The sequence below is a fragment of the Frieseomelitta varia genome, unplaced genomic scaffold (genome assembly GCF_011392965.1).
Source record: "Frieseomelitta varia isolate USP_RPSP 00005682 unplaced genomic scaffold, Fvar_1.2 scaffold_965, whole genome shotgun sequence".
NCBI lineage: Eukaryota > Metazoa > Arthropoda > Insecta > Hymenoptera > Apidae > Frieseomelitta > Frieseomelitta varia.
Genome location: NW_025110773.1, coordinates 363,081 through 374,508, shown reverse-complemented (window position 1 = coordinate 374,508; position 11,428 = coordinate 363,081). Strand labels below are relative to the sequence as shown.

At 37.1% G+C, this 11,428-nt stretch overlaps 2 protein-coding genes across 2 annotated transcripts; both read right to left on the bottom strand.

Moving 5' to 3' along the window:
- Positions 1-447: 447 nt before the first annotated feature.
- LOC122538155 lies at positions 448-3,832 on the bottom strand. Its single transcript, XM_043671980.1, has 5 exons — positions 3,801-3,832; positions 2,913-3,182; positions 2,217-2,399; positions 1,829-2,003; positions 448-717 (listed from the first exon to the last, which is right to left on the bottom strand). Exons 1-5 carry the CDS (start codon positions 3,813-3,815, stop codon positions 500-502), a joined length of 861 nt encoding a protein of 286 aa, XP_043527915.1. The 5' UTR covers positions 3,816-3,832; the 3' UTR covers positions 448-499.
- A 1,653-nt stretch (positions 3,833-5,485) lies between these two features.
- On the bottom strand, positions 5,486-9,311 carry LOC122538156 (cuticle protein 18.7-like). The gene is made up of 2 exons (XM_043671981.1): positions 8,412-9,311; positions 5,486-6,533 (listed from the first exon to the last, which is right to left on the bottom strand). The coding sequence occupies exons 1-2, from the start codon at positions 8,828-8,830 to the stop codon at positions 6,119-6,121; spliced, it is 834 nt and encodes a 277-aa protein (XP_043527916.1). The 5' UTR covers positions 8,831-9,311; the 3' UTR covers positions 5,486-6,118.
- Positions 9,312-11,428: the final 2,117 nt, after the last annotated feature.

Genomic DNA, 11,428 nt, shown 5'->3' with positions numbered 1-11,428 from the left:
ATTTGAGGTTTATATTTCTCTTTCTTTGCAAGCGCGTTATTTTCTTACGGGGAAACCGACGAACGACGGACGACGAAGAGGACGATGGAGAATGTTGGAGTTAATTTTCGATCGATATCAATTATTGACATGGATTATATATGTGCGTCGTGTATTCCTACGTTTCATTGTCCTATGGTAGTCGGCATTATTTTGTAAAGAAGAATAAAAATAAATTGACAAATGTACAAGAATCAAGCCGGCGTATTGATTTCTCTGAGACACGTGCAAATCTGTGAGAGTAATAAGGTAATATCGAGGTAAGAGCGACGAGAAATCTTGAAGTAATCTGGAAAACTTTTATTTTTCAGGTTTGAGATAAGAAAAGAAAAAAGAAAGACCGACGATCTTTTCACTTCAAATGCTTCATTGACACATTAATTGAGTGTGTGTGTGTGTATATATGTATATATATATATATATAAAAATAATAAAATCTTGTCGCGTGATAAAATAAAATTCATTGCGCATTGTAAACAACGTAGTGAAGTGACGGGACAGCAGAATATTTGACGAGAGTTGAGTAATCAGAATACAGAGGTAAAGTATCGAGAGGTGAAATTATTTCTTTGGACAAATCAATTGGTTTATCTTGCTCCTCCGTTCGTTCGTTCTTGTTAATCGGCTCGTTGTCTCGATTGGTTTTCAACGTGGTGCTTGCTGGGGCGATGGAAGGACCTGTCGCGAACAGAAAAAAATTTTGAGATTAAGAAATCTTGTAAACACGCTGAGGAACTCTTAATTTAGAAATTTACGCTTGGAAATTTTTGGCTTTGCGAACGTCGTGAAATTCAGGAAAGATCAGTTATTAGTTTCTAGATTCTGTATTCTTTTTCGAAAAAATTTCTCCAAAAGCGTGAAATCTTCGTTCCGGAATACTAATTTGTCAAACGACGAAAGTATTCGCCTCGTTAAATCGCAAGCCTGTCGTTTGAGATTATAGCGACCGTCGTATTGTGTCACGTTCAAGGTTAGTCATTTCCTGCTCGCCTACTGAATAGAATAGAATCACTCGTGGATGACAAGTTTTTATACCTGAAGACAACAGGAATAACTTTCAATTTTGATCGTGGTCGTGATCGTGAAACGTTCCCTCGCGGCAAGTTGTACAAAGATTCAGTCTTTATCTTTGCCTTTCTTCAAAAAAATTATTTTAAATTACTTTATTATTCAGCACTAGTTGAATTAATTAAATCAAGTGGAATAAAATTAATGTTCACTGTTTTAATTTGGTAAAATTAACAAATTATATTAATAATAATTTTTCAGTTACGTTAATCTTTGATAAAAATTTATCCTCATGTTTGGTTTTTTTAAAATCGGTGGATCAAGCAAAATGTGAGAGTAAAAGTCAAAGGCCGATGGCGAAGGTAATCTAGGAAGATCATTGGCCCCGGAAACGGAGCGACCTTCGGAACGAGGAACGAAATCTCTTACTCACGCAACTGATTTCGAGACATTTAAACCAGGAAAAAAATTAATCGGATCGCCCTTGCTTCTAAATATGCAAAAAAAGCGGTCGAGCGATAAAAAATGGTAATAAAGCAACTTTTATATAAGAATTTGGATCGACAAAATTAAATTACTGCGTAGTCGTTTTTCGTCTGTCATTCAAATTTTGGTTATCTGCGTGCTTACTTCCATAAATTAAAATTTAAATTGAAACAGAAATAGAAACACTGTAAAAAGAATGGCCGCAGAGTTATCACAGTCGTAAATAATTTGAAACCTTGAAATTTCGTTTCAGAAGAATAAAATTATATTTTGTAAGAATTGTACAATATTATACCTTTGACATTCGTTGGTGCTTGTACGAGGGATGGAACGAGCAAAATATTTCCATGGGAAATTCGAAAGACAGGTATCGTAGACTCTTTGATTGTTTTAGGTACTATCTCACTGCTCGTTGTTTTCACTGACGCCTTAGTATTTTCATTTCTCGTCGATTCAACTTTGGACCCCAGCTAAATTATTCAGATTAACATTACGCATTTGCTTTAATTAGCTCCAGTAATATCCAATTACAAATATCTTTTTATATATTTAATTAATGTAATTAATTACATTTAGGAAATGCAATTAACTAGCAGAAGTTGTTTCGAATATTTTTACGCAGCAATGTAAATTATTCAATTTTAAAAATGTAATTTCATTGCGCTGAAAGATACGTATCGTACCGTGTCCAATCCTTGTAGAAACACGTTGCTTTCGTTTATTTTGTATCCTTCCTTTGCCCTTTCGTCTGTCTGAGAAATCTTCATCAATGGCTGCAATTCTCGCAAGAATACATTGTTCTCTCCTATTTTATTCTCTTCCCCTGCCAGTTCCTCCTCCAGCTGAGGAGTATCAGCTCTTTGTATCTGGAAAATTCGTTGTCAATAAAATTGAACAACTATTAGCAATATCAACGAAGTTAATAACAAATGTTTGGAAGTAACGATTATTAATATAGTGCATAAAGTAGTAACAAGTATCACGCTCATGTTAGATCAAATAATTATTAATATCAAGTATTAGCAACACTTCAAACAAATAAATAGTATCAGATACTAGTACGAAATAGTTACAGGTATTGGTAATATATATATTCCAATAGTGTTAGTATTAGTAACACTTGAAATTAGTAGTACTATCTTATCGAGTATTAGCAGCATATATTCTAAGTATTAGTAATACTTGAAATTAGTAGTATTATGGTACCAAGTATTGATAATACTTGAAATTAGTAATGTCAAGTATTAATAATATATATTCCAAGCATTAGTAACACTTGAGATTAGTAATATAGTATCTCAAACAGTAATAATATCAAAACTAATCGGTTACTAGTAACACATCAAAATTCATTCATTCGGCTTGCTGTTTATCTTTACCGGAAGTGGCGCCTGGGGTAGATTGGTGGCGGTCACACGGAAGCCGTTTTTACTGTCAGCAGTGTACTGAGTGGTTTGAATAACGCCTGCGTCGTCGATGTAACTGTAAACGCCTCGAGTTTCGCCATTCGATGTTCTAACCTCTGACCTTGCTGAACCTGGTGCACTGTACCCGAAACTGTATTGACCGTAACTGTCCTGATATCCGAGGATTGGCCTGGCTGATTCGGCCGAGCCGGATGAAACGAGACAACAAAAGAGGAGGAGCACCTGAATACGATCGTTCAAGAATTGGACAATTTAATCCATGCTCGATAGATAGACGAATATTGCATTTTGGAGATGAATATTGCATCCATGGTATTTGGACTTCAGAATTATAGTTAGTGTATTTAATGTACTATGTTAGTATACTGACAGTGTATTGAAAGTATTTAAGAAAGTATAAAGTATAAAAGTATGTATACTATTTATAATACTGTACTATTTAAGTATGTATACTAATTACTATGACAGTATTTGTTATTAATACTACAAATCAGTATAATATGTATACTACTTACAATACTGTACTCTTTAAGTATGTATACTAATTACAACGATAGTATTTGATGTTAAAAAGTATAAATCAGTAGAGTATGAGTTAAACTGGTACCCTAGTATTTAAATCTCCAGATTAATGAGATCAATAGATTAATTTCGAATAAAGTCAAGCGTTTAAATTAGCAATTAAAGATCACCAGGTAAAACGCAACACAAATGGCACATTCGAGAGAAACGAAAGCTTGAGAAACACTGTACACCCCGCGATAAGCGAAGCATACCCATAAGCAAGCAAAAAGCATCCACCATTCCATTCACCCACGCGACTATAACGTTCCTCCTTACGTATACGCAGCTCATGGCGATTCGATCGGGCATCTTTTAAATCTGCACGGCGTGCATCTGCCACTTTATATAGAAAACACGCGAGAAGCCTCGAGGGTGTTGCCAGAACATGGCGGAAACGCAAGGACCGAGGGAGCTGAGAACTGGTCACGCTCGGTCCTCAAGGTCCTCAAGGTCCGCTTGGAATCCGGCTCTCGAACATTTTCACAAACATGTTTTCTCCGCGGTTGAAAACCTGAACTCCCTACTATACCCTAATATGTATGTATGTATAATCTTCACGGTCGTCTCGCTGTGGCGATCGGCTTGCCAGTTTTCCAAGATAATTCATGGATATTTTACAAAATATGGCACAGGTTCGCAAATGTGTTCGAGATATCGCCTTCTATGTGGGAGATATATTTGCAATTCTGCGTTGCAGAAGACAGTTTGCCGTATCGTTGGAACAGCGGTGTTTGAAGCGAATTTAAAACATTGAAATGGAATTTCAGAGACAAATTTGAAACGTTAGACGAAGTTTATTGAAAACTGTCGGTCTACTGACGATTGGTATTTAAATAAAATTATATTGCAAACTATCTTATGTTTCGTGTATTATTCAATGAAACTTCGTACATTTTATGAATTATTTTGTGCAAACAAAGCATTGAATTTAATTTTATTTATTTATTGTACAAATTGGAACATCGAAATTTGTAAATTACGAAGAAATTAGCGGAATCTTGATTACTTGAACAAACGTAATTCTGTATTTACGAAGCTCGTGATTAATTTTAGCGAGAAATTGCTGTTGTTAATGTAGCGTATCAAAGAAATTGTTTGCAGAACAGTTAACGAGAGGCCAAAAAGAGCATCAGAGTCGCTAATGGGACGCAATCAACGGGATTTTGCAATATATTAACGCGCAAAATTACTATACCTTGACGTCAACATCATTGTGCACTTTATGCCTCCATATTAAACACAAAGCTTATTAGCCGAACATTTCCTTTTACGGATGCATGCAAGAATTCTATTTCCTTCATCTGGTCGCAACGTAAATTTGTTCGAAACATTCTTATTCCATTAGAATCTTTTTTGTTAATTTAATGTTAGGAACAGTACTAAATCTTCTAATCAACTAGATTTACTATATCTGTTCAAAATTATAAAGTATACAAAGCTACTTGTCAAATGATATTTAACGTATAAGTTAATTTTTAACAACGCTTAAGAACTTCGAGATCAAATCACGACGAAACAGAAATGAAAATTTGAAATTCGAATTTATTTGTTTCGAATTCGTTTGTTATAGGTGTTGTCGTGTTGTAGGAAGTTGTTGGCTCCATCACACCTGAACAAACGTCAGGCTAATTACTCGAGTTATATATCCCCGACCCAAATTCGTTGCCATCGCAACGCATTTTGTTAGAGAATCGCCTCGACATTAATATGTATCGATTCCCCATCGTCTATTGTGTCAGAATGAAACTGGACGCCGGGATTTTTTTCTTCGAATTCGTTGCCAGCTGAGACACGCAAGATCCACTTTTTCACTGGCGATACTGTTACCGCTAATCACCCTCGGTTTTGTAACAAATATCTCTCACACTCCTTGTATCCCGCAGCTTTTAAAGAACGTTTCAATTTCCTTTGTTGAATCGATGATTCAGAAGGAGCAATTTGGGTTCGATTGATAGTTAATGTTTCTCGAAATTCTCTTTATTAATCCAGTCTACAATCATCGTTCACCTCGCTGTGGCAGTTTCGACGACCTCGCAACCCGACGACAAAAAGCAAAACCGAGACGTTCAATTTCCATTATTCCAAGGAATAAACAGGAAGGTGCCGTAATCGTAAAGTCAGCCAAAGAAAGAAAGAAAGAAAGAAAGAAAGAGAAACAAAGGGAGAGAGAGAGAGAGAGAGAAAACAAAGAGAACACTAGAAATCGTAAATCGTTCGATCGATGCGCCATGTCCCCTCTCCAACAACTCGCAGCTTGTCATACTTAATCCCACTAACAAGTAATATCCACGAGTTTTCAACTTAACACGTTCACTGCTACAGATACGTTTATAGATATATATATATAATATATATACTCTAACAATATTGTTATCTTCATAGAAAAGAAAACTATCTCTACCTGTCAGTATGTGTCTTATACGTGTGAGTGAGTGAGTGTGTGTATTCGTGTGTATTAAACCTTTACGTCTACGTGTAAACTCTGCTCTATATGGGTTACTGCGAAGCTTCTTTTTCCCCGAAAATTCATATTCGCGATCGTTCGTCGGAAGGAGCCGCGGTGAACGTGTTTCAGCGGATGATCCGGATCCCTATTAGATAACGAGCCGTCCGTAGGCGAGTGCAGGGCCAGCAACAGCAACAACGTCGGCAGACCTGGCCGCCTCGTTCGCCAGGTTCAGCTTCTCGTTGAGGTGGGCGTTCGCGTGGGCAGCCCTGGCCGCGGCCACTTCCGGCGTGTCCTGCACCCTGCCGTCCGGGCCGAGCGGCGCGCCAGGAACCGCCACCGTCAAGGGGACAGCCACCGCTGCTGCGGGGCCAGCGGCGACCAACGTGGCCGACGATCTCGCCGCCTCGTTCGCCAGGTTCACCCTCTCGTTGATCTGAGCGGCCGCGTGGGCCGCTTTCGCCGCCGCCACTTCCGGTGTGTCTTGCACTCTTCCGTCCGGGCCCACCGTGGCCGCCTGCAGCGCCGCTGGCGACACTATCGCGTTCGCCACAACTAGAGATCTGAAATGAGAAATTTCGAAAACTTGTAGAGTCCTAGATTCTTCTCGTTTTTTGGGGAATCTGTTGTGTCTTGAATAGAGAGCACGTACTGTGTTATGAGAATATAAAATTTTAGATTCTAGTCTCTTTTTGCTGATGGGAACGCGTTGTGATTTAAATACAGCACGTACTGTATTATACTGTATTTTACTATACTGTGTACAGCACGTACTGTATTATACTGTGTATTATACTAATACAAAATTTTAGATTCTAGTCTTTTTGCTTTTGGGAACGCGTTGTGTTTTAATTACAGCACGTACTGTATTATACTGTATTTTACTATACTGTGTACAGCACGTACTGTATTATACTGTATTTTATTATACTGTGTATTATACTAATACAAAATTTTAGATTCTAGTCTTTTTGCTTTTGGGAACGTGTTGTGTTTTAAATACAGCACGTACTGTGTTATACTGTGTATACTGTTATTATAACAACACAAAATTTTAGATTCGAGAGTCTTCTTGCTTTTGGGAACACGTTGTGTTTTAAATTCAGCACGTACTGTACTATATTATACTGTGTATACTGTATTATAACAAAATTTTAGATTCTAGAGTCTTCTTGTTTTCGGGAACGTGTTGTGTTTTAAATACAGCACGCACTGTATTTTATTATACTGTGTCCACTGTATTATACCAATACAAAATTTTAGATTCAAGAGTCTTCTTGCTTTTGGGAACACGTTGTGTTTTAAATTCAGCACGTACTGTACTATATTATACTGTGTATACTGTATTATAACAACACAAAATTTTAGATTCTAGTCTTTTTGCTGATGCGAACGTGTTGTGGTTTAAATTCAGCACGTACTGTATTATACTGTATTTTATTATACTGTGTACACTGTATTATACCAATACAAAATTTTAAATTCGAGAATCTTCTTGCTTTTGGGAACACGTTGTGTTTTAAATTCAGCACGTACTGTACTATATTATACTGTGTATACTGTATTATAACAACACAAAATTTTAGATTCTAGTCTTTTTGCTGATGGGAACGTGTTGTGGTTTAAATTCAGCATGTACTGTATTATACTGTATTTTATTATACTGTGTACACTGTATTATATCAATACAAAATTTTAGATTCGAGAGTCTTCTTGCTTTTGGGAACACGTTGTGTTTTAAATGCAGCACATACTGTACTGTATTATAACAACACAAAATTTTAGATTCGAGAGTTTTCTTGTTTTCGGGAACGTGTTGTGTTTTAAATACAGCACGTACTGTACTATATTTTACTATGTATACTGTATTATGACAATACAATATTTTAAATTCTAGGTTTCTCTTGTTTCTCGAAACGTGCTGTATTTTAGCACACTGTATAAAATTTATATTACAATATGAAATACTAGATTGTCGATTCTAGATTATTCTTGTTTCTGGAAATGTGAACAACGGACCGTATAAAAATTACGTTACAGTATAAAATATTAAACTCTTCTTGTTTCTGGGAATTCACATCTCAAATATAGCACACTGTATAAAATTTACAGCACTATATGAAATATTAGATTCGACATAAAATATATTAGATTTTAATACTTAATACGAGACAATATAAAATTTTAGTTTCTAGATTCTAGATTCTTCTTCTTCTTGTGCTGTATTTTAAATACACATTGTATATATTGTAATAATATATTGCAATTATATTCCCCAATACAATAGAGGTAATAGTATTATTCTTGAGGCACAAGTAATATTCTTGATTCTGTACAAAATTTCATTTCATCTAAATTACTTTTTTCAAATTATCGTCAGTAAATGGGAACGTTAAAACGACATTACTATCCGTATATTACTAACTAATTTCCGAAAGTACCTGTTAAGATCGGCAGCGGCGGATCTGGCAGCCTCGTTCGCCAAGCTGGCCCTCTCGTTCGCCTGGGCAGCAGCGTGGGCCGCCTTGGCCACGGCGACTTCCGGCGTGTCTACCACCCTTCCGTCGGGCCCTATGGGTGCGCCGGGTACAAGAAGAGCAGCCGGTGAAGCGATCAGCTGGATCGATTGCGCGCTTACCGACCTGGCAGCCGCGTCGGCCAGCCTCAGTCTCTCGTTCAAATGGGCGGCCGCGTGTTCCGCCTTGGCCACGGCGACTTCCGGAGTGTCGAGGACCCTTCCGTCGGGCCCGACGGCAGCCGTGGATGTCAGAGTGGCGATCAACGGCGCGGACAGCAGCCCCGGCTTGGCCAGGGCCGCAGAAACCAGGCCTGCCAATAGCAAACCGACGACTGGTCCCATGACGGATCGTCTTCTATCGGTGATTCTTCTATCTGGTGAGGTCTGTTCGGTGCTGCTGCTTCCGGCTTCCGAAGAGGCGTCAGGCAACGTGTGTCTCGACGATTGTCTCACCGTTCTCTTCTCCCTCGACTATCGTCGGACCACCGCTCGAGACTATGAGACGCCTCGTCCTAGATCGGCTCTTATATATCTTGAGATGTAGCTGGTATTATACAGTTGGTATTATAGATCACGTAACGAAACGGGGTGGATTTTTCGAGACGGCGGGATCTGGGCCACGACCGGTGTGCGCACATGGCTGTGTTTCCGTGCCCCCCGAGTTAAGCAAGTTAAGCGTGTCTGTAAAACGAGTAACAGGCTCTGCGGGCTAGGCCTAGCCTAGCCTAGCCTAGCCTAGCCTAGCTTAGCCTAGTCGTCGCTCGGCCGAGGAAAAATCGAAGGCTCTCCATTTTCGTTCGAGTCTCGGGATGACACCCGATCCCGTTGTCATTTCTCCCGCGCCTGGCAGCCGAGCCTGGCCATGGACACCAAGGGCGACGCCGGCGAAGGCCGACGATCGCGTAACCACGTTCGTCGACTATCGGTGTACCCGGGCGATAAGCTGTCGCTCGGCTGGATCACGTAGCACGCGGCGATTTTTTTTTTTTTTTTTTTTTCTTTTTTACCGAACGCCGAGCGTTCTACGTGGCTCTCTGTTGCCACGTAAGGGATTTTAAGGTGGTTTTAAGCCGGATGGGTGTGGATTCCTTTGTTTTTGCAATTCGAGTCAGTGGCTAAAGCTGGAATGGGTTGTCTTCTGAGTGTTTCTGAGAGTGTTTGTTGGCTGTAACTTTCGTGAAATTCAGTAGTTATTAATTGAAGTTGAGTATAATTAAATAGACTGTATAAGAGTATTTTTTTTTTATGAGAGATTTAGTATTTTGAAGTATTATATAGTATATTTAGTATTTTGAAGTATTATATAGTATACTTAGTATATATAGTATATAGTATATTTAGTATTTTGAAGTATTACATAGTATATTTAGTATTTGAAGTAGTAATTGGTATTAATAATTAGCAAATTGATATTAACGATTAATATCAAAAGATTGATACTGTAACTGAAATTAGAATTATGAAATAATTGATGAATTAGTATTAGTATAGCTGTTGATAATTAGAAAATTAGTATCAGTAATTAATGTCAAAAAATTAGTATCATCAAAACGTCAAATAAAATGAAACTGTAATATTATAACACTGGCCATTAATACTAGAAATCGATATTTAGTTCAGAGCTATTTTAATTCAAATTTTTCCTACCAAATTCTCATAACGCGCAACTCTCGTCTTTTCAATATTACAAGACTGACATTCACTCGAAATTTGTTCCAAGTTCTGCGAAGTGAAATATTCTATACGCGATATTTAACAAAGCAGAGTAATAGTATTAGAATTTTTTAAGCGAATAACAAACAAGTTCCTGAACGAATAAAGAAGGCATATCATGTTGAATATACTGGGCACGAAATTTCTCAACACATATACACAATGCCTTACATAACGATCTACGAGCCTCCGCCAGAAACGTGACACTGAAACATACTTCTTTTTCTTTTTTTTTTCTTCTTTCCTTCTACAATCCCTTGCATCACTCAATTTCTTATTACTATCCAGCGCCAGTAATCTCCTATTATACCACACAAAAATTCTACTCCGTTTCAACCTGACACGTCGGTACAGTACGATAAAGAATGAAATAATCGAAAATTCATAAAATCGGCAGACGTGTGAAATAATCAAATTTCATGACGTACTGAAATTCACAAAACCAATCTAATCATCTCTAGCGTTTTAATATATTTTAAATTGCAAAAAAGTAATGGAATAAACAGTTCGAAATAGTTGAAATAAATTATTTATTAATAATTACCAATATATAATATTATAAATATATATTATATTATAATAAATATATAATATTAATTAAATAAATTATTTATTAATATTTCCAATATATAATGTTATAAATATATATTGGTAATATTATAATAAATATATAATATTAATAAATAAATTATTTATTAATATTACCAATATAAATTATTTATTAATAATTATTAATAATATAATTAAATTCAAAGTTTGAACCATCACTTTTTTTCAATTGCTTGAATTAATTGCCAATCACCAAAGCAATCTCTTAATTTGGATAAAAATGCAAGTAAACAAAATTATTGTAATAATCTCTTGCGGCTCGATAAATCGAACAAAAATCCTCCCTCTCAACGAGAATCCAATTAAAATTCTCTTCCACAACCAAACACGAAAGCTGTCGATGTGATCTGGTGACCTTAAGAAATACTCCATCAAAACGATAAGAGACAGAAAAGAAGAAAAAAAGGATAATATAAAGAGAAGAAGAAATGAAATATTGGACAACGTGTTGAAGGTCATCGGTTGGAAAAAGACAAATCTCAATCGGGACGTCGATTAGGACGAATGTCAATGTCACGTCTGATTGATTTTATTGGTCAGGGCGTTTCCCATTCGCCTGTTTCTCCCATCGAACGTAACGCGTGCCCCATGGTGCGAAACCTATTCTCCCAGGTGCTA

Bases quoted from the DNA above. Each gene is read 5' to 3' on its own strand.
- LOC122538155 (XM_043671980.1), bottom strand. The intron at 2,400-2,912 runs GTAAAGATAAAC...CGAATTTTCCAG, and splicing joins TACCCCAGGCGCCACTTCCG to ATACAAAGAGCTGATACTCC. The intron at 718-1,828 runs GTATAATATTGT...TGTTCGCGACAG, and splicing joins AGCACCAACGAATGTCAAAG to GTCCTTCCATCGCCCCAGCA.
- LOC122538156 (XM_043671981.1), bottom strand. From the start codon at position 8,830: ATGGGACCAGTCGTCGGTTTGCTATTGGCAGGCCTGGTTTCTGCGGCC. The intron at 6,534-8,411 runs GTACTTTCGGAA...TTCTCATTTCAG, and splicing joins GCCGCTGCCGATCTTAACAG to ATCTCTAGTTGTGGCGAACG.